A 22,500-nucleotide genomic window follows, 5' to 3' on the forward strand; every position below is an offset into this window, starting at 1 on the left:
CCTTACCCCAGGCCCTGCTATATTATTATTAATAATTAAAGACATCTAGTGTACTGAGGTGTTTTCCTCACACTGAATGAAATGACAAATTAAAGGTGTAATAAATTAATTCACACTACAATAGCATGTTAAAATGGGGTTGACAGACCTGCACGACTAAAGCTGTGTGCCCATTGTGTTGATAAAAGCCTTTATAGTTTGCTTAAAACAAGCATGTCTTTAAGCGATTTCCCTTTTCTATAAGAGATCAAGGGAGGTTCCTTGTATATCTCTCTTAGTAACGGCTGGTTTTGTATTAGATGCCATTTTTCCGCGTTAGAATATTTTTCAAACATGGCAGTGATGGATGAAATTGTGTCACAAAGGGTAGAATTTTCTTGTGCGCTTTCTGTTTTTTGTGTAAGAGCGTTCTTTCTTTCTGCGAATTTAACTTCGGAGAGGATTTTTTCCACCACGTTATTGGGATAACCTCTCGATGTCAGGCGTGTTCTAAAGTTTTTAATGTTCTCCTCAAAAATTACTTTAGAAGAGTTTGTCCTCAGGAGCCTAAGAGCTTCTTGTGTGTCTGAGAGGTTTTTGATGTGTTGCTTGCGTAACTCCATAGACTCACAAAAACATAGATAATGAATCAAGATTTCACTGTTAAAAAAAGCAATATTTGTCTTAAAAAAAAATTCGTGCAGGGGGTTTCACCTGGAAAAAAAATTCCTGCACAAGCAGTGCGCGAAAAAAAAATTTCGTACAAGCTGAAAATCCTCCACCCCCCCCCCCCCCCCCCATCACTTTTCTAATGGTCCGTCCCTTAGTAAGCATCACCGATAGGAAATCCGAGTGTCTCGAGATGCGCAGAACGTATGCGCAATAGCAATAGTAGACACCGTCCTCAATCGAAGGTTTGGAGGAAGCCTGGAAACTTGCTTAGCTGGCACTTTTTGACGAAAATATATAAACACGCAAGCTTTTTTGTGAAATGCTGTTGCTGTAAATGCTGAACAGGTATTTGCCGTTATTTTATAATGTATGATGTTTACCAGGTAGGTCTTGCCCTCTGACATGGGTAAATTAACAAAAAAAACATCTTCTTTTGTTTTGTAGCAGTATCAAGAGCAAAGGTCAACAAGAGTTCCTGAAGCAGCCGCCATATTGGTGTTTATTGAAATCTCCCTGAAATCACCACTATGCCTGGTTACAAGTTGGCTACTGTAGACCAAACGAATATCGACCAAAAATATCTGTGCAATTTTTGCGGTTTGCTGTTAAAAGATGCTATGCAAACTGGCTGTGGCCATTTCTACTGTAGTTCATGTGTCGGAAATTTGATTTTGTAAGTATTAAATGATAATTGTCAATTTTACTGTACTTTGAAACCCTGTTGTGGCTCATTGTCAACTGTCTTTCACGTATTCTGTGGCTCGGTAAAAGAGAACGAAGAACGTCGTTCGTTGCTTTGTTCATGTGCCTGGAACCAGTTTCACCTCTTCGGAGACCTTCTTATGAGTATAGGTAATCACATGATTTCGAGTGCAATTTGAAATAATGGTTTTATGCACGAGTAAATTTTTTCAAAGACGACCAAAATAGACCAATTTTAATATGTTAAAATTCAGTCCGAAACAAAAGGCATCATCTCTAGGCTCTGCGGAATAAACACAGAGCCTCAAGATGATGCCTCTTGTTTCCGAATGAATGTTAATACACTGAAATTGGTCTGTTGGCGAGTGCAATTTGTAGTATTTGAAAAAAATCAGCAAGTGCTTATTATTTTCATATTGCATGGAAAAAATCATGTGATTACTTATAATTATTGTATGGCTTGTGTTTGTAGCCTATATAACGTGTGCTCTGATTGGCTAATTGTGACTGAATTGTAGGGCATTATTCTCCCATAATACCCATGGGCCAATTACGGCTTGCAAAAACAAAGCTAAAGGTAATTAAAAAGCCATATAATAAACTACTTTATACTAACCGAGCTACAGTCTGTGACAAAATTCGTTGGAACAGTACACGACTATACAGATCTGAAGCTTTTGCAGCTCACGCTCCCCTCACAATGTTGTTTTAACGAAATCGCATGACCTCAAGTACAATTCATGATTAATAGGTAGGAGTGATTTTGAAACTTCTCAAAATTGCATGATCCTTTAGGTTGAGAACTTTCAAAATCACGATTGCCTATTAATCACGAATTGTATGAGAAGGTTGTGCGAATTTTTGTTTATAGTATACTCAACAAAATTACGGTCAACCAATCAGAACGTGGAAACGGTGAGCTTTGTATATATTTCCTCAGATCTGTTCATGTTTACTTCAGAAACCCTTGAAACTCTTCGGTCCAACGCCGGAAATCTTCGAAAGACTTCGGTTGAACCTTGGACACCTTCTACATTGTAAATTCTGTGGGTCAACTTTGGAAATCTTCAGACGTCTTCGGGTAAAGTTTGGATATCTTCAGAAGTCTTCAGGTCAACTTCTGAAATCTTCGGAAAAGTTTGGAAGTCTTAGGATGCTTTATGTTTGCCTTCCGAAGTCTGTTAATTTTGGAATTGGTACTCCCGGAAAGTACAATTTGGGATTAATAATTATTGTACTCCTCTCGTCCAATCAGAATCCAGTAATTTTGTTGAGTGTACTACAAGAAGGGTCATAACTACAGTACTGTGCAAAAAGAATGCAAACGAATTTCGATGAAATTCGCTTATTGTTCTCTTGGAAGTTTTTCGACCGAAATTTTGAAGAAATTTCGCTGAGCCACGAAAGTTTGAACGCAGGATGAAAATTCTCAAATTTACCACCAAAAATTCGGTTGGAGTTCGTACATACTGAAACGAAAATTTGCAAATCTAACGCTGAAATTTCGGTTGGAGTTCGTACATACTGAAACAAAAATTCATAAATCTTGTGTAGCTGTGGCTTAAAACAAAATTTCGTAGTGTTGGTTAGCCTTTTGCATTTGAATGAAGCAATGGAATCAACAACTGTACTCTCTTCTCAACCTTGAGTGTAAACACGACAAATAACATCATTGCTATAGGCATTTTAACATACCAAACCTAACAATTCTTCTTGGTTTTCACGTAAATAAAATCGCTTGGCATTCAACAAATTAAGTCAAGAAATTGAGATGTTGTAGGAAGGTAATAAATCTTGAGCGTGTCAAAGTTTTAGGGCTGTGCAATAACCCAAACTCGAGTTATTTGGCAATAGACACTTCTCTTATAACATATATAACATATAACATATTGGTTATTCAGAACTCGAAAACACATGGGGAATCAAAATTTTCATGACATGTTTCTTAGAAGCAATCCAAATGTCACGCATTGACCGAATTAGAAAGGGATTGTAAAAACGCTTCCTTTACCATGACTAATCTGCCGCTTAAATAATTTTATCTTCTCTACGTAAGCGACAACCACCCTTCATTGTTTTTAATTTTGGTCTCTTGCGAGAATCGGCTCATGTAAGCGACCGGCTCTTCGTTGTTGCGACCACTCTCACAAATTCCCGGCTTGGTCACTTATATATGAGGGCTTCGACTGGCCTTTTTTAAGCGTTAACTTAAATGTATTGTAAAAGGCAAATGCTCCCTGTGAACTTTTAATAAGCACTCTCGAAATTTTGCTATGTCACGACGAAATTTCGCTATGCCAGGTAAAATTTCACTATGTCAGGACGAAATTTCCCTATGTTACAACGAAATTTCGCTTGAATATTCGCGTGGCCGTTGCGAATTTTCATTTTGATTGAAACAATTGGCGTTTTGAAATTTTGATGAAGTTCGAATGAAAATTCGTTTCGCCCAAAATTTCGTTATATTTCGTCATAAAGTGGCAAAAAGTGCAGAAAAGCGGGAAATTCGTTTGCATTCTTTTTGCACAGTACTGTACCATACTGCATCATGTACATGTAACAGCAATGTTATGGAACCATATAAAACACCAAGTACATGTATTGCTTAACAAAATGTGCCCACTCTTGTGACGTAATACATTCATGTAGGTTACCATCGCCATGTGAAAGCTCTCCAAAAACACTCTATATTTCATCTTAACTTGCTTATATCCCAAAGATGAACTTTGTGCCTCCCATTTTTTATTGTAGAAATTTTAGTAATTAGCAATCTGAGATAGAACTATCAGCAAGGTTTTAAAAAATATCTGCGGGAGCCAATTCAAAGCTACCTTAAATTTTTTGAAAAATCAATGTAGCTCTGAATTGGCTCCCAGGATTTTTTTAAAACTTTGATGACACTTTGTAGTTCTATCTCGGATTGCTAATCACTATTCTACAATAAAAAATGGAGGTCACCAAGTTCATTTTTGAAATATAAGGAAGTGAAGACCAAATATACATCTAGGCTGTTTTTGGAGAGCTTTCATGTTGAGATGGTAACCTATTATGCCACAATAGTGGGTGCATTTTGTTATTGGTGTTTCATATGGTATCATAATACGGGGAGTGAATAGATCAGTGGATTTGGCCTTAAAAGCGCATGGATTGTGGAATTGGGCGGTACATGTAAATGAAGCAGAATTTCGCATTTCTTAAATGCTGTGGATCTCGAAGCAGCAGAAAATTTTGGCCCAGTTTTTGGACTCTGTCGGTCTTTGAGGTTGGATTGTGGGTTGGATCATCAGTTATTGGTCCTGTCTTGATTTTTGTTGACCCTGAGGATCCTTAGTCTCGTGTTTACTGCATGACGAAAATGATGTCATCATGCCTTCTCCAACAAGAACATTGCAAGAGGCAGAGAGCAAGATTGCAGAGTGCAAACGCTTTATTTCGAGCTGGAAAGTGTGCCCTGAAGATGGCTGATCAATTATATCGCTCTGTGGGCCACAGGGGATGGTCTCTGCTGCTACATTGTACTGTGAGATCGGTTGACTTCATTGACTGGGGCGTACGGAGAATGAAGTCACTCTTATCCAGTCTGTCACTCAAAGACTCGTGTAGACCTCCTCAGCTGTATGACTCTGGGTGTTAAGCGTTTTCATTCAACGTCTTGTGTAAAACATCCACTCCTTTCGAAGAAAGAATATTGTTGAGACGTTGGAAACACTATCATGTCAAGGAGACAACAAAGCGACTCTCTTCCTCCATGTTTTATTAGTTCACCAGCGAAAAGAACTCATCAGGCCTTCTGATATTACGCGATGGTGCGATTTCGCACAATCGACCTCAAATCGCATCCGATCGCACAATTCACGAAAAATCCTATAATTCATAAAAGAACGCACAAAATTCAAAAAATAAAAAATAAATTTACAAGTTTCTTTGGAGTTCCTGCATAAATACGCCATTTTTAAGATGATTTACATGTACCTTGGAAAATGGCTAAAAAGCCTTTGTTACCTTCGATTTCATAAGCATTCGAAGTTCAAGGTGTTATTTTGCATGTCGGGGGCCTGGTTTGAGTCTCATTCTTAAAGAGTCGCCTATTGGTGTAAAGCAAACATGCCCTTTGTTCAGATTAGCAAATCTGTTCACAAATATAATACTGCACATAAAAGCAAAGAGTAACAAGCTATTCGTAGCATACAGGAATATTAATAATTATTGATCATTCATTTGGCATGTTAGCTGTGTCCTTTCAATCGATAGTGCAGAAGACCTCTTTTTTTTTAATTTACTTATCCCAACTAATGTCGATCAAGATTCATAGTTAGTGTTCCCTTGTCGTTAAAGTGTCCTTAGGGCAGCGAAAACATATTTTTCTTATCCTGAAATCTTAAAAAACAAGCTTAAAATCGCATAATTTACATTATTTATCTCATAATTGGCCTTTCTAATCGCATAATCTCCCCTGCAAATTTGGCATAACTTTTTATTTTTTCATCACACCCTATCAGAAGGCCTGACTCATCGTATCCAGAGCCGGAACATGACTTCCTGCTCTCTGCGCTGCCTTCCATTTCCTCTCTTCCAGACTTAAAACTTTCACAAAAGGAAATTGGCCAAATCCGGGATTATGCTTCGACGTATGGAGCTGCTGTGAGGCAGAGAACCAACCGCCAAGATTCCACTAGTGCTATGCCGCAGCATGGAACTTTTCCTGAGCTGCCCTACCAAAGACAGCTAGAGATATCTGCTGACAAGGTTGATACAGCTATAGTTAGCAACAGGCCATACATTGTACATGTAGGTCATCCATACGGTAGTCATCAACAGATACAGAAACGATCAACGATGAATACAACAACAACAATCTTTATTTTTTCTTAATTTAAACTATTTACACAAAAGCACAGCCCCACAGGTATAGTGTAGCTAGAGCTAATCTAGGCTGGCCTGTTTTTTTTTTTTTACTTAAATTTATACATATATGTATGCAGAAATTTAGTATTATACTCACTCAGTGATCTCGGTGTTTCAAGCAATTGGTTCGCTATCTCGAAGTAAACAAAATGACCAGCATAAACTCGCCAGCAATCTGAATTGGAAATATTGAGAATACAAGGTGATGCTGTGCTACAAAATACAAAAAGTTTTCAAAGGTAAGAGAAGAGTTCATACTTTTTTAGCCAACCAGTGTTTGACTTCGTTTTTCCAGATAATTATTGCTTAAAAATAATAATTAATTAATTAAACAATCCTCACGCCAACAATTTGTTTCACTCGGAGTAATTCTATTTTGTAGAGCTAGTCGCCCAACAAAACGAATTTGTCACTGAAATAGAGGAATTAAAAAAAATGTTTAAGAAAGATTACCAGTAGTTCTACGTGGCTGCAAGGAAACAAGACAGTTCATTTTACAACAAACCGATGCTCACCTCAATTAGAACCGCCATTTCATGTGGATCCTTTACCAACTGCTCTTTCAATTTCCATTTCAAATGAACCTCTAAAACTTTGATCAAATGATGAAAATGTTTTGACAAGCAGACTTTCGATTTAGATTGCTAATTTAAAGGGTGTTTGTGACCACTTTGCTGTTTGTGACAAAGATTTTAATGAAGGTTACATGTATTTAGATTTGCTATGTTTGAAGCTTCTGTGAACACTTTCGCGCATGCTTTGTGCCGCTTGCATGTTTTCCACGCATGAATTGAGTTGTCAATTAAATCGACTTTGGATGGTTTTCTTCTGCAGATGTTGTTGAGATTCACCTTGATTTCAAAGAATAATTGTTAAATATTTAACAACTATTCACGGAAGTGGAGGTGGCTAGTGGTGAATATTCACCGAACTGCGAAGCAGCGAGGTAAATTAATATCCAACGCTAGCCAACGACACTGAGGTGAATAGTTGTTTTAGTATATACTAAAACAGTGAGATAATATACTGCACAAAAAATTAATTTGGATGTTTTCTTCACTTGTCACGGATGCAAATTGGGACGCCATTTTTTCCCAAGTTGCTCGGTGGTAAATAGCACAGGATATTCGGAGTTTGACAAGCCAATCAGCGTGCGAGTTCAATGCTATCCACTGTTTTAGTACAATGTATATACTAAATATTATAATATCTATACATATACATACACACATACAAAGAAGAGAGGAGTTAACAATAAATAAAGAATAACATTGTGCTGTTATCCTCTGGATTTTACCTCAGAAAAAATCACATATGTATCTAAGAACGAGTCTTTTTGGTGAAATATACTAAAAAGAACACTTTAAATTTTCCTTTTGAATAAATTTCTTGGTAGTTCTCTCAAAGATGCTGGCATCTCGTTCCAAGCAAAAAGCACTTTTTCTGTATTTCGAACATTGTGCTCATTTTTTGTAAAGTACATGAAACATAGTGCAGGTTTTTGCAATACTAATAATTATTTTGTCAAGAAACGATTTACATGCCTGTGTCAAACAGACTAAGTCCATAAGTTATATAGGGAACAATAATTAATGACTGATAAATATTTAGGAGTGTATGAAAAAGAACATAGTGTCTTAATTTGGCAGTCACACTCGCTAATTTACTGAGTTTTAAAGTAATGTATTCAGTACGGTTTTTCCAAGAAAGATTGCAATCAATAAATAATCCAAGATATTTTACACAGTACATAATCTTTGCAATCCAGAGGACTTTCTTATTGTCTCAGAATTGAATATGCTTATTATGGGTTGGAGTGTTGGTTGCTTTTGTTAAGGGCAGAATATGACAAAATTAGAGGTTAGCCAGATGTACAGTTTGTGTAATTCAGTATTGATGATGTGCTCTAATGAGTTAAACTGTTTATAGACACAAAATTAATATTAGTATCATGAGCAAAAAGATAAAATGTCCGAGAGGGACATTTACGAGATACCAGAGTATGAGTATCATAGTACATGTAGTACACCCCCCTCCCCCCCCTGTCTTTTTGTCTGCAACTTGAATGACTGGCTGGAGTGTCCATTTTTATTCTGGACAAAATGAAATTGTGATAAAAAAGATTATTGGACTCAAGATGACTGGAAACTAGTTATTTGTAAGCAAATTATCAGGTAAACCAAATTATTAATATTGTTCAAAGTCATGTAACAAATTAAATTAAAAGATGCAGAAGAACAACACTACTGAAAGTATCCAACAATTCTTGATTTAGTTGTCATTCTATTCATGCAACCTTCACAAACACCAGTAAGAGACAAACTAGAGGAAAGACAAAACAAAAATATATATCCAAAGGCATATACACCACATTTACACCTGATGAAAGTTTTAAAGTAACACAGATCCAGATTTGAACAAAAATAACGTCGGATCTATGGATCAAGTCAAAAAACAGCACAGATCGGCAGATTGGCACACCCCTACGGTAGACAGTGTATTCACCCGGCCCCCTTCATAACATTAATTGCTGTTACGTGATACAGTGTGGTAGTGACAACGCTTCTAATGTGATTACAAGGTCTCTTGAAAGTGGTGGAACTGGTTCCAGCCACCTTACGCAATTTAATGATATACAGGAAAAAATACTCAGTTCTGATCAATTGAGAGAAATGCAATGTTTAGGTAACTCAGTGCAAGAAAGTACACATAGGTAATAGCCCATTTCTGAGCTGCTGTTTGGCTCGGTTTTAAAGCGAATCCTAGTACACAACCATTCAAATGGAAATGAGTGGTGTTGTCATTTAAATGGTTTAGCACCAAGCTTGTTATGGACCAGCGGCAAACAGCAACTCTGAAATGACCTATTTCAGTGTAAAAAGAGGTACATGTAACAAGCCAAGCAGTCTGATCGGTCAGTGATCAAAGAGAGGCACGGACAGTCATGTGATATGCGTTTGTTCCTTTTACTAGTGCTTGTATATTCCAAATTTCACTGGAGATCATGTAATTTCTCATACTACATGTAATAGGATTAATACATTGTATAAGGCATCTTTTATGACATCTGTTATCTTTATGTATACCACCCTCTGGGAAAGTAAGACACTGGAAGAATGGGCATTTCATGTGAAGCCGAACAAACTCTGTAGTGCACTGGGGAGTTTCTATAATACCAACCTTTGTTTTCTCTGTTTTTTCTATTTTCTTCTTTCCTTAGAAATGGAACTTCTAAGATGACTTGTCTCCAGGACCAGACAGAATTTTTTGCGAATGAGGTGAGTAATACATGTTTCGAAATGCACATGCTGTACTGCTTATTTTAACACCATTTACTTTGAGAGAGAATTATTTACTGGATATATAATGGCTTTCTATGGAGTACAGGTGAATATTTCACAAGAAATTTAATATGTTATTTACAAGTATACATGTACAACAAGCCTTTAGACGAGTCATATGCGAAGTACTTTAACATAAATTGTTATCCTACTAGTTATAGCTGTCGCTAAAGTGCCAACGAGCCAAGCTTGCGTGATCTGGCGGCTGCAAACATCACGCGGCGTACTCGTGCGGCACTCTCATTGGTTATCGCTACGGTCAACATTTCATCGCTTTGGTCTACATTACAGCTTTTGGTGTACATTACAATTAAATTTGAAGCGCTTCTGAGATTTTGTCCGCCTAAAAATCTTCTCGCGGCTCTATAAGCTGCCGCCTCGCCAGGCCTTCTGTCTTCAGAAGGCCTGACTCGTTGGCAATTAATAATTTACACATGAAAAAAAATTACTCCATTCTGATTGGCTAAGAAAAATGCAGTTTTTAGGTAACATAGTGCAGAAAAGAGGTAATTCAGTGCAAAAAGAAGTAATAAACTAAGCATTCTGATTGGTCAGTGAGCAAACAAAATCAACGATAGCCAACCAAATGGGATGGCACAATTCTTGCGTGATTGCATGATATGTGTTCTGCTTAACCATGTATGTTATTAAAGTGGTACTATGACCAAAAAATCAATTCTTCTTTTTCTTTGGAATTCGAAACTATGTTACCCAAGTGACCCATGTTTTAAGCCTTGATTTGAAAAAGTCAACTGTTTATTTTAGCTGGAATTTTCCTATTTAATGGTCCGCCATTACCAACTTAAAAATCTAGAGAGAGCTGGATTGAGGAGGAAATGATTTATATGCAGCTGAATTATATTAACATGCAGCACGGGAATTTTGGGCTTCCAGTCTTTTAAACTTGTGTTTTGCATATACAATGTACAGTATACACATGTAATAAGCTGCGTTTGCATGGTGAAATTTTAAGGTAGCAAGTAAATGACATCACGTTTCCTTAGATCCAACCCCCTGAGGTCCAATCAGTCAGTTTTGAACGTGATTAATGGTGGACCATGAAATCCAAAACTTGCACTCAAAGTAAACAGCCTTTTGATAAAAATCAAAACTCAAAATTTTGCTGTTCAGGAAACCCACTTTCAAAATCTGAAGGAAAAAGGAAAGTAATTATAATAATAATTGTTGGTGTGATTTTTAAATCCACTTGCCTTCTCAATTTCAACAACAAATAAAATTGTATTTAAAGAAGAAATTGTAAGTAGACAGTGCTTTGTGTTGAAATAGAAATAACCAACAAAAAAACAAGAATTCATGTTATTTAAAAGTACATGTACATTCGAGATAACATGTATTTCAATGTACACTTCCTTGTAACCAAAGAAAATATACTTAAATAGATGCACAACTTTATAATTGATAATAGATGCTTACTTTAATGATTCCATCTGGTCAGATTAGGTCAGATCAGATAATTTATTTAACTCAACTCAAAACAACTAATAAGTACATACTGTAATAAAAAAGTTGAGATTTACAAACAACAAAAGTCATAAATAAAGGAAAATAGGTACAAATATGTAAGTACAAATAATGAGTGAGTTGGGATCATCCAAACTGATAGCAGTGGCTAATCTAGTGGATGACCCCAACAAGGAAGAAGAAGAAGAAGAAGAAGAAGAAGAAAAAAGGATAGTCAACAAAGAGAAATGTTCGTTCTTTAGGATAAAAAGTATTTCTTTATATGCTAGGCTAATAATTAAGGAGTGTAAGAATTAAGCATAGAATTTGACTAAGGGCAAAAAATTCCAAACACTATACCCTGTGAATGTTAAGGAACGTAAACCATATTGGGTAGTGTCAACAGAAGTGATATACATGCAAAGATAGCCATCACAAGACTGGGGAGTGGAGTAGGAGTGACCAGAAGAGGCAAAAGTGAAATGTTCATTAAAAGATGGAGGTAATTGTCTGTGAGACCATTGATAAACAAAAGAAAGTACCCCTGTAATTTGATGATATAAAGTAAGTTGAAAGATTTAAAGAGGGGTGCAGAATGGGATCTTGGTTCAGAAAAGGTTATAATTCATATTGCCTTCTATTGGATAACAAGTAATGGTGTTAGAAACAAGGGAAGTGTTAAGCCCCAAAGATGAACACCATAGATAAGAAAAAGATAAGTAAGAGAGTAGTAAAGCGTAATAAGAATATCTTGATTGACAAAATGTCTTACTTTTGACAAGATACCCACGGTCTTGGACAGTTTGAGACAAAGTTCATTAATGTGCTTTTTCCATGTTAGATTCATATAAAAAATTTATGCACCTAAGTAATTATATTATTTATTTTCTGTATATATATAAGTTGCTGTAGTGTTTTAGAATACAATGTATATTTCAGTTTGTAATGCGCGAGTCCGCATCTTCTATGTAACTCGCACAATATAAGATATTAAATTATTATTATTATTATTATTATTATATAGTAAGAATAAAAGGGGTCCTAGAATGGATCCTTGGGAAACACCACACCACCATTTAACACATACATATTGCAGTCTGTGGGATAGATAAGATTCAAACCGTTCAAGCGCGTTACCTCTTATTCCATAATGGTTGAGCTTTGTTATTTAGGATACTGGGATTAACCGTATCAATGGCTTTTTTCACGTCAATCAATATACCACAACCAAATTAGTTATTATCAATGCACTGGCGAATAGATTCAGTGATCGAAATAAGCGCATGCATAGTACATGTAGAACAATTTTCCCTAAAACCAAACTGAAGTGGATAGTGGATCTTAAATTTTTCCAAGTATTTATAGAGACAATGATACATAGCTTTTTCAAGTATTTTACTGAAATTAGAGAGGCCAGAGATGGGTCTGTAATAATATCAAGCCTAGAGCCTTTTTTAAAGATAGGAGTAATCGTTGCTAATTTCAATTTATCAGAGGCTCAGATATATAATCCCTTTATTAAAGTTTTTGAAATATTGACAGGCAGACTGTAAGGGCCGGAAGACCTTGATGGCACTCGTACTAGCAATAAAACTCCAGTTTTCGTGTGAGGTGACAGGAGACAGAAAGATAGATTCAGGGTAGTTACCCCTTTAAAGAACGTAGAAAGAGGGCTGACTGCTTCCCTAAGGGAATCTCATTTTTGATGATCAGACTCCATGTTATTGCATGCTGCATTTTTGATGACAAACGGCAGAAATAAATTCTGCACATTTGACGTCATCGTTGTAGGTTGGACTGAATCGTCAACTCTATTCTTCTTATACAGCAAAAGCATTGACCATTACATGTGAATGGGGGTGCGTCTTTTGGTATAATATATTAAGCATTGTTGAATTTGACTTCATCTCTTGCCAGAGCTCTTTCCGTTGGGCTGTTTCCTGTTTTGCCAAAACTTCTGGAAGTACAGTGTACTTCTTGCTGCGTTGCTGCTTTCGATATACTGCTACTGATAAAAAAAAATAGTCCTTGCAGTTAACATGGCTCTTACACTTTACTCTGTAAATGCTTGGTAAGTGTCTTGCATTTTAAGTCTATTGACTAAAATCCATTGCCTAAAATCATGAAGATGAATGCACTGGGAAAGCTTTACAATATCTGCAGCACGTCATTTCTTTCTCTGAATCCCAATCTAGCCACTCAAATTTGTTTAACCACGCTCTTTTGTATACATACTTGGCGGAGTGGTGAGAGCACTGGCCTCCCACCAAGGTGACCAAGGTTTGATTCCCAGACTTGGTGTCATGTGGGTTGAGTTTGTTGATATGTGGGTTTTGTTTGTTGGCTCTCTACTCTGCACAGAGAGGTTTTTCTCCGGGTACTCCAGTTTTCCCCTCTCCTCAAAAAGCAACCTTTGACTTGTGTTAATAGTGTTAATTTCGGTTTACAGTGTCCCCAATAATAATAGTGCTCCAGCACTAGAATGACTTGACACTTATAATAAAGTTCCTTTCCTTTTTCTTTATCTCGGGCTGAGATTTACTCGCTGTATTAGAATGCGAAGGCTGGCTTTTTATAAGAAAATAATTGATATGCAAATGAACATAACAAGACAATACAAGTGTAATGACTTAAAACTGGGATGTAATTCACTGTTTTAGCAATTATTTTATTTGTTTAGGCAACCTGCTCTGCAAATTTCATAAATTAATCCTAACCTTAAAGGTTATTCCCTCGTTTTGCACTGCGCATCTCATACTGCGCATAACGTTGCGACTTCGGAGATGGTGGGGTTTCATGTCAGCCATCTGAAGAGAGGCAACACACTACTTTTGCTGTTCAAGAGGTTTTAGGTGCAATCATGACAATTCTTCTAGGTTAAGAAGGTGTTATTTTGGAACTCACCCCAGTCCTTTCGTGGAAAAAGATCATTTTGAAGTCGAAATTGCCACTTTGCCATTTATTTATTATCGTGTTACGAAGAAACGAGCATGGTGACCCCCCAATTTAAATGGTTTTATTTACTCGTAATAGGTACACGGAAAACATATTTTAAGGATGGCGCCTACTATTGTTATTGCACATGCGTTCTGCGCATCTCGTGATACTCGGGTTTCCTATCGGTGATGTGTACTAATACAGGGGTATTTTTGCACGGTTTAAAACTACCCGGAGAAAGTAGATCATACATGTACAATACAATACAATAAATACTTAATTGACCGCTCCCCATAGGGGCTTTTCAGGGCCAATGAAACACAACGAAACGACAGAACAGAACAACAACAACTGTTAAGAATCCCAACTGGCTGGAGGCAAACCAGTTGGCTATTTACAAGTGCGGCTGGGAAGTTGAACCAGGGACTACCAGGATCAAATTCAACGAGTGGTCAGAGCGGGTCTTGAACCCGGGATCTCCGAATCTCAACGCAAGCGCCCTAACCACTCGGCCACACTGCCTCCTAGTAAGTACTCTTGGTATAGAAAAAGAAAATTGGGGGTAACCATGTATTTTTGAGAGATAATTAAGCTTCATTTTGAGAAAGAACGCCATACATTGCTTTATATTTTAAAGCTTTTTACAAATTAATATTATTCATCAGTTATCTCTGAAAAATGTGTGGTTATATATACCCCCTATTTTCTTTTTGCATTTCAATAGCACTTGTTAAGATCTCTGTTTCCTGCATAATCATAAACCGGTTCAAAAATACCGTCCTTGAGGAGAAAAAAAGTTGGACAGTAGAAGTTGTAGTACTTACATATAAATGATGTGAAACTGCATTTGGGGCCAGACACTGAGTACAAGGTGATGACTGTAGCGGTCCAATTTGTGTACATTTCTTTGCAAGATTGAGCAATTTGAAATCACTTTACTTAAAGTTTATAGACTGGACAAACAAGCAGGTTCAAGTTTTCAGTAGTATTTAGTGGCTAATTTTGCTACATAACAAAAATTTTCCGGTTGAACTAGTATCGGCAAAAAATACTAAGAATAAAAGGGCATACAGCATGAAAACAAGCATGGAGACCCCATTTTTTTTATAATTTGCATTCTTTAAATGTCTGGTGCCAAGTTTTAAACAGTACATCATTTTCATGGGAATTACATGCATACACGTACCTTAAGTTGGAGGCACTGTGCGAGTGACAGAAATGTCCTCATTGACATTTTACTCTACTTACAGTCATCAATTTGGCTTGCCATCTTAATCCTAACCTTTGCTGGGTTGTCATTGGGGACAATAATAACATTTAATTGTTGCTTCTCCGGTAGTAATTGCAGACGTCTTGTTGTTTAGTATGTATTTCTTTGTTTTTAAAGGTTGTTGCACTTTAAATACAAAATTGCATGGCGCGCCTGAGTATTACTTACATTATAATTGTTTGCTGGTAAACTGTAATCAACTTCATGTTTCATCTACCTGTTGTCACATACCGGTATACATGTAGTTCCATTAGCTCTTCCAGTTCCTTGTCACCATCATATTTTTAATGGCCAATCAGTTGCATACAGTGTGTAGGTAAAGTTAAATAGTCATTCTGTTACTGGTTCCCCTGAATACTTGTATTTAATGTACAAAGTATAAATTTTGAGTCAGGGTTGGGAATTTCCCAATTTTACGAGATTCCTCCCTTCATAACTTGAGAGAAATCTACAGCTCATTTCATTGAGGTAATTCACATACATTAATTTTGTACAGTTCGTAAAAAATCTCAACCATTTACATGTAAGTCCATGTAGTCACGGTTAATTTGTTGACAGTGTTCCTCACTACATTACTTAGGTTTTCCCAGATATCTTTACGAGACGGGAAGTTCAAGCCTTTGTTGTTCATTGTACCTTCATGGATGATGGATGTAAATGGAAGGGAGAAGTTAAGTACTTTGAGGTGAGCATATGGATAACCAGAAGTCAATAATGGGGGACACAGTTCCTCGGGACAGTTAACAAAAACGTTATGAAAAAAGGAAAAAACATAGTTTATGTACAGTACTGTAAATCAAGCAACATCAACCTATTTCACGACAACTGAGGCAAGTTCACTGTGCCCCCTTCCCCCTCCAACAATGTAACTTGTTAAAAGCAAACATTTGATTTAATATAATTTATAGCCGTAGAAAAGGGTTTATCAAGTGGGTTTATATGGCAAATTGAAACTGACGTTTCAAACATTAGCCCTTTGCAAAGGGCAATTCACTTCACAGTTCACTCTGAAGAATGGCCAAGACTCGAAATGTCGGTTTTCACATTTCTCTATGATGGTCAATTTACCATGTCATCCCAGATCATCATAAACCCTTTTCTGTGTTTCGCATCTGCACTGATGCAGCACTACAGTTTCCCCTTTATCTATTTTGAGTTACAGCTGTATACAGCCAGTTTGGGATGTACAGTACATTGTCTTTTTGGGGGGATAGGGAGCATAGATCTACAGAGATCTGTTTAACAAATAGATTCCGTGTTGCCGTGCGTCTGTTCAGTAATAGATCACAGATGTCATCAAAATGTGGTAAGAACAAAAAAGTGGCACACAAGGCGATAGCCGAGTGTGTCACTGATGTTCTTACCACATTTTGACGTCTTCTGTGATGTATTACTGAACAGACCCACGGCTACATGGAATCTATTTGTTTTATATAAAGAATTAAACTTTATTCGCATAGAAGCTGATGGTGACGTCAATCGTGCATCTGTCCTCTAATAGATCATAGGCAAGAACCAATCAAAATCCCTGAATAACTTGGGTTATTATATAAAGGGACATAGATCTTTCAATACCTCCATTGAAGCAGGTGGCCATATTGGATATTCTCTTTTTTAAAAGACTAGAAGTCAAAAAGTACATGTATACTGTACATGGAAGTAGCCATTTTAGTTCTGCCTCTGAGAGACTTCACACATATTATACATTTAAATAACAAGAGGCTATGGGTAGCCTACACTTAATTCTTCAAAGGAATTTGAGCTGATTTCCTTTAAAACCCAGTATTTCAGTGATTTATGTTACAATATCTTGGTCAATGTCGTTAAATTCCATAGTCCGTATTCCGAAGTCCACATTCCATGACCCAATCATTATGGTTAAGTGCGATTGTAGAATAGGGAAGATATCGTTGATGTCACCTATTGTCCGTCCGTGGTTTAGTGATGATCGCAATTGCCTCTAGGGCTGCAGCCAAATTGCGACCCCCCCCCCCCCCCCCCCAAAAAAAAAAAAAAAAAATTTTTTTAAAAAGTTTGATGTCCAAAAATGGAGTCGAATCCTATACAAATTTTATAATGATAAATAGAAATAATAATGTTATATAACATTTATAATATAAATAATCCTTCCAGCCGAAAGAACATGATCAGTGGGGTGAGGCTGTTATTTCTCTTTATTTAAATCTACATCTTGGTCAGTATACTGTCCTGGGTTTTTGCTCAGTCGTTAGTTGTTTTATACCTGTGTTTCACATCAAGTGTTAATCTAAGTCTGCAACCTGACGGTTGGGCAAAGTGTGATCATAAAGTGACGTATGTGTAAAGAGCGAAAATTGTTATGATGCACATTATTTAATTGGAATGGAATCATAACTGGTAAACAGATTGTATGGGTTGTGGTTATAGATTTTTCCTGGGCTGTAATGAAAAGTTCACAATAACTAACTAAAGGTGATTGACTAGACATTGATTTTTGATAGCCTTAATAACTTTGGTCAAAGAACAAAGTGTAGAATTCAGCTCTGACTCGTCTTTTTTTTTAAATTTGTTTTTGTTGTCGCCATTTGGCTGTGCATATGTAAGATTTCTTTACCTCTTAGATACACTCTTCAGAGAAGGCATCACAAGTAGAATTCAAAGTCGGTATCTCTTCATTCGAAGGCAACAACGATGTCCACTGAACTACTGAAGACTACGGGACAAATTAATGGGGAAATGTGAATTGGAAACAAGTTTTTGAGTTTTCGTAACACAGAATGCCATATCCGGTTATCATATCACTTGGTAACACATCTTTGCGGGCTAATTACATAATTTTATAATTCTCCTGGTATTGTTAAGAAAAGGTATTAAATAATTTTAAGTACCATCGTAGAAACTTTTAAAGCATCTGTTTACTGGTTTTGATTGTAATCGATACTGTTAACAACAGTTTTAAATGTAAACAACTATTCTAAAATTTTAACACTATCATTGGGTCGCAGAATGTGGACTTTAGACTTCGGACTACGGAATAGAAACTGGATATTGACCAAGATATTGTAACAAAAAAAATAAAAAAAACCACTGAAATACTGTGCTTCGAACAAAGTGTGGCCTCTGACTCTTTTTTTTGCGGTAGAGGGACTTTTCAAAGAAAGAACCCAAAGTAAACTTCAGACTTGATAGCTCCTCATTTAGAGGCATGCTCTCCTGATGACGGCTAGACCACGAAAGGGTACACGGCAGGCCATGTGGGATAAATGATTATTTATTAAAGAAATGTGTGTGTGTGACCAGAAACAAGTTTTGTGTTTTTGTTGAACGCAATGCCATATCTGGTTATGCATTATGACTCTCTAACATCTTTCACTGGGCTAATATTCTCCCGGTATTGTTGAGAAAAATTATTCAATATTTTTAAATACCATTGTAGAAACTTGTAAAGCACTCATTTACTGGTTTTGGTTGGAATCAATGCCATTAACACCATAGCTTGTTCCAGGCTCCCAGACAGTTGGGAAAGCGAAAACAAAATGCATGCAAAAAACAAGTGGGGGCTTGGGCCTTGCCTCAAGCCAATCCACCACTCGTTTTTTGCAAGCAGTTTTTTTCGCTTTCGTGAGTATCTGGGAACCTGGAACAGGCTATTAACAACAGTTTTAAATGTAAACGACTATTTTATGATTGCACTTAACCCTATCATTTGGTCACGGAATGTGGACTTCGGAGTTCGGACTACAGACTTGAAACTGGATATTGACCAAGATACTGTAAGAAAAACACCGAAATACTGTTAATTCTAAAGGAAGTCGGCTATACATCCTTCGAACAAAGTGTAGGCTACCTGTAGCCTCTTGTTATCAGTCAATCATGTTACTTAAGCAGAAGGATTCATTTCCAAGTTCCCAGTTTTTATTATATTGTTATTTTCTTGGTTCAATACATAGGCTCACACTAACAGTTGCGAGTATGTGAAAGTCACTTGTGTACATCCTGAGTGTGGTGCAATGGTAAAGAAAGCCTCACTTCCTGAACATCTGGAAAAGGAATGCGTGTTTCGTTTAGTGACATGTGAACTTTGTCATTCCCAAATAATCCTTGACAGGATGCTGGTATGATGTAATTAAATTTATCATGTTACATAAAATTAATTATTATAAATTATGCCCAAACTCAATTCACTGAATTGAATTTCTTTCTGGTGGGATATTTGAACAGCTTTTGCTCAAAGTAATGACATGAATGTTCCTTGAGTTTTTCAAAGGAGACTTGCTCTTGAAATTAGCTGTGACGTTAATTCAAAGGTCAAGTTAGACTTTGAAAGTCTGACAACAGTAAAGTGCCTGTGCTGACTATGGTGTGCTAAATGTAGATACAATGTAGGTATTGTGTATCTTCCCCTTGAGCTTTGAGTGTCAATAATACTTGCACCTCCTTTTTTAGCCTCTTTTGCTTTAGAAACTTGACTGTCTTGGTTTATGTTAGGTGGTTCTTTTCTTACCCTTGACAAACGTCTGACTGACTCAGCTTTAAAAGATGAACCTAATAAGACCAAGTGTAGATCGGTTATCCAGGTAGATGCCAATGCAGGAGTAACTTTATCACAATCTTAACAACTTAATGTACAGAGAAATCTTGCCTTTTATGAAAGTATTGTTATTATGATGGGAGTTAACCTAACGTACATACAGTCATGTATTGTAAACAATGATTGTCATGCTCTGAAGTGCCAACATATATCTTCTCTGAAAACAGTTAACTTGTTTTTATGTGCTCACCATGCATTGTCAGCATGATTACAAGTCATAATGATAACATTATTTACCTAATTCTCTTGGTCATTATTTTTTTACAGCAACATCAAGAAACAGAATGTCCAGCTTATTCAGTTGGCTGTGACAAATGCAGTAAGGAAGGAATTCCTCGTAGTAAGGTAAGGTTCTAGTCTCACTGTTACTGAAGTGGTTGAGTATGAGTCACAGGGTCCTGAAACACCTAATATTTTCATTTTAATACAGTAACTGTAAGTAGGATGATACAAATTAAATCAAATCTTTGAAGTTGACTTAACAACAGCATCGTTTAAAGTAATATTCGAGAGGTTTCCATTTTTATTTTATGGGATGTCACTTCTTACAGTCAATGAGTCCTGTACATGTAGGTGAAGACTGGCCCTTTGACTAAGTGGAAGCAGTGGAGAAGAGCCCCCTAGGTTGCTCGAGCCTTTGTCGCCCGCAAGGAGCCAAACATGTCACGTCCGTTGCTTTCAGAAATATGTCCGCTACTCTACAAAACTGTCGAAAACCCTTGCTAGAGCTGTTAAGACAGTATGATAATGTTATGGTCTGAGTTTGTTGTTGGTTCTCTACTTTGCCTCAGGTAGTTAATAGCTATTTGAAACAATGAAATTCAAATTGGTTGCCGTATCAGCAAAATGGCCTATGGAGACTTCAAATAAAGTAAAGTTGCCACGGTAATTGCTTTTTCTTTAATCTGCAGTTGGCAGAGCATCAAAATCCCATTGTAGGAGATTGTGAGGGAATACAGGGTCCATGTCCTTTTGCACATATTGGTTGCTCAAAGTCGGAGGTGAGGCTAAAACATTTTAAGGCTGGGCCATTGTTTGAATGCTCTTCTCAATGTTACTAGAGTGGAATGGCTATCATTACAGTCAGTAAGTAATACAGTGTACACTGCATGTCAACAAAAAAAAGTACTTTTAAATAGTTTGAAAAACGTGGACCTGGTCTTTAACTCCTTAGTGATTAGATCATCCAGCTACAATCCTATATGAATTAACTGGGACACGCACGTAATTTTCGTGCAAGTGGGTTTTGCCCACGACACTCTAACTAAGCATGACTAAGCCAATGGCACTCGACACTGGACATTCAACGTTGAATGTGGGAGGAGTGAGGGCAAATGACAAGTGGATGAATGTTATAAATGGTCCATTTTCACGTACAGCATACATGCATGTGGTTTGTTTTAGTCTTAGTTCTATGATATTTTCACGGTATCTTGTACATTATACATGTACATGCACATGTAAGTAATACAATGTAAGTTAGGAATTGAAAAGGAGGCTGTTCGTGTAAAGACATAATCAGTTGCTCTACAAATAAGCGCCCCTTTACATGTACTTAACTGGACTTAACTCCGGGAGGGCGGGGGGACGAAAAACAGAACCCCTGACACCAAGGGTGGATACGTCTCTCCTTTGTTTTGCAAACTAATGATCTGTATTCCGCGCAGGCTCTATGTTAGCCTGTGCAGCTGACGGGTTTTGTCCGAGCGAACGAACACTCAGTAAAGCCGAGCGAACAAGCGGCGATGACGTATCGCGCTTGTTTGTTCGGCCTCGACGATTGTTCATTCGCTCGGACAAAACCGCCAACTACTCAGGCTAGCTCGTAGTGACATACTTTTAGCTACGTGTAGTGAATTCCAAACACCTGGGCACGCAACATAAGCGATTGTTATATTTTACAGGTTCTCAGCCAAAAGGAAAAGAAAGAACATTTGACGAAGGACAACATCCATCACAATATTCTCCTCCTTCAGTTTGCTGTTCGTGTCAGCAGAGAAATTGAATCTGTCCTGAGCGCTGATCCTAGAATTGTCTCCAGGAGACAACAACTATTTGTGAACTACGACAATGTCATTCAAGATATCCTTAACCAGATGCAAGTACATTCAGAGACAGGGAGAACTCTTCAAGAAAAACTGCGAGAACACAGTGAGAGGATTACATCGTTGGAAAGAAAGGTGGCGACAGCGAATACATCAGCTGGGTCTGGTGGGGCATCTGCTCAACGTGTTTCTGAGGGTGAGGGCAGCGCAATCAGTTCTGATATCACAAGAAGAGTGATAAATCTAGAGAACAAAACTGCAGACCACGAAGTACTTATGGTGGAAAACAATCGCACCGCGATGGAAACAAGTCGAGAAGCTGCCAATCTTAGGAGACAGCTTGATACTGTGCAGGAGACTACACGGAGGACAGAGCGAAGGATGGAGTCCATTGAGCACTCACTGGCTCTGAGGAACGTCACCCTTGTTGATCTAGAAGAGTATGTGCGCCAGCAAGAGTTTTCAAACTACGACGGCCAGTTGACGTGGAAGATTACCGAATTTGCTCGAAAACGAAATGAAGCCGTGAGTGGCCAACAGGTGTCTTTCTACAGCCCGTGGTTCTTCACCAGTCGCTATGGATACAAAATGTGCGCACGGATCTATTTGAATGGAGAC

At 37.4% G+C, this 22,500-nt stretch overlaps 1 protein-coding gene across 2 annotated transcripts in view; it reads left to right on the forward strand.

The window, feature by feature from the left end:
* Positions 1 to 22,500, forward strand: part of LOC137973553 (TNF receptor-associated factor 2-like) — a 35,152-nt gene that overhangs the window by 11,507 nt on the left and 1,145 nt on the right. Inside the window, exons 2-8 of one of the 2 annotated variants that reach the window (XM_068820393.1) lie at positions 1,096 to 1,324; positions 9,479 to 9,536; positions 15,848 to 15,952; positions 19,197 to 19,361; positions 20,105 to 20,182; positions 20,749 to 20,838; positions 21,742 to 22,500. The exon at positions 21,742 to 22,500 is cut by the window's right edge and continues 1,145 nt beyond it. In XM_068820393.1, coding sequence (XP_068676494.1) covers positions 1,179 to 1,324; positions 9,479 to 9,536; positions 15,848 to 15,952; positions 19,197 to 19,361; positions 20,105 to 20,182; positions 20,749 to 20,838; positions 21,742 to 22,500 — 1,401 coding nt within the window. In that variant the 5' untranslated portion in view covers positions 1,096 to 1,178. The remainder of the gene's footprint in view (positions 1 to 1,095; positions 1,325 to 9,478; positions 9,537 to 15,847; positions 15,953 to 19,196; positions 19,362 to 20,104; positions 20,183 to 20,748; positions 20,839 to 21,741) is intronic. The other variant, XM_068820394.1, reaches the window with a different exon arrangement.

This window comes from Montipora foliosa, chromosome 10 (genome assembly GCF_036669935.1).
Source record: "Montipora foliosa isolate CH-2021 chromosome 10, ASM3666993v2, whole genome shotgun sequence".
In the NCBI taxonomy this organism is placed as follows: Eukaryota; Metazoa; Cnidaria; class Anthozoa; order Scleractinia; family Acroporidae; genus Montipora; species Montipora foliosa.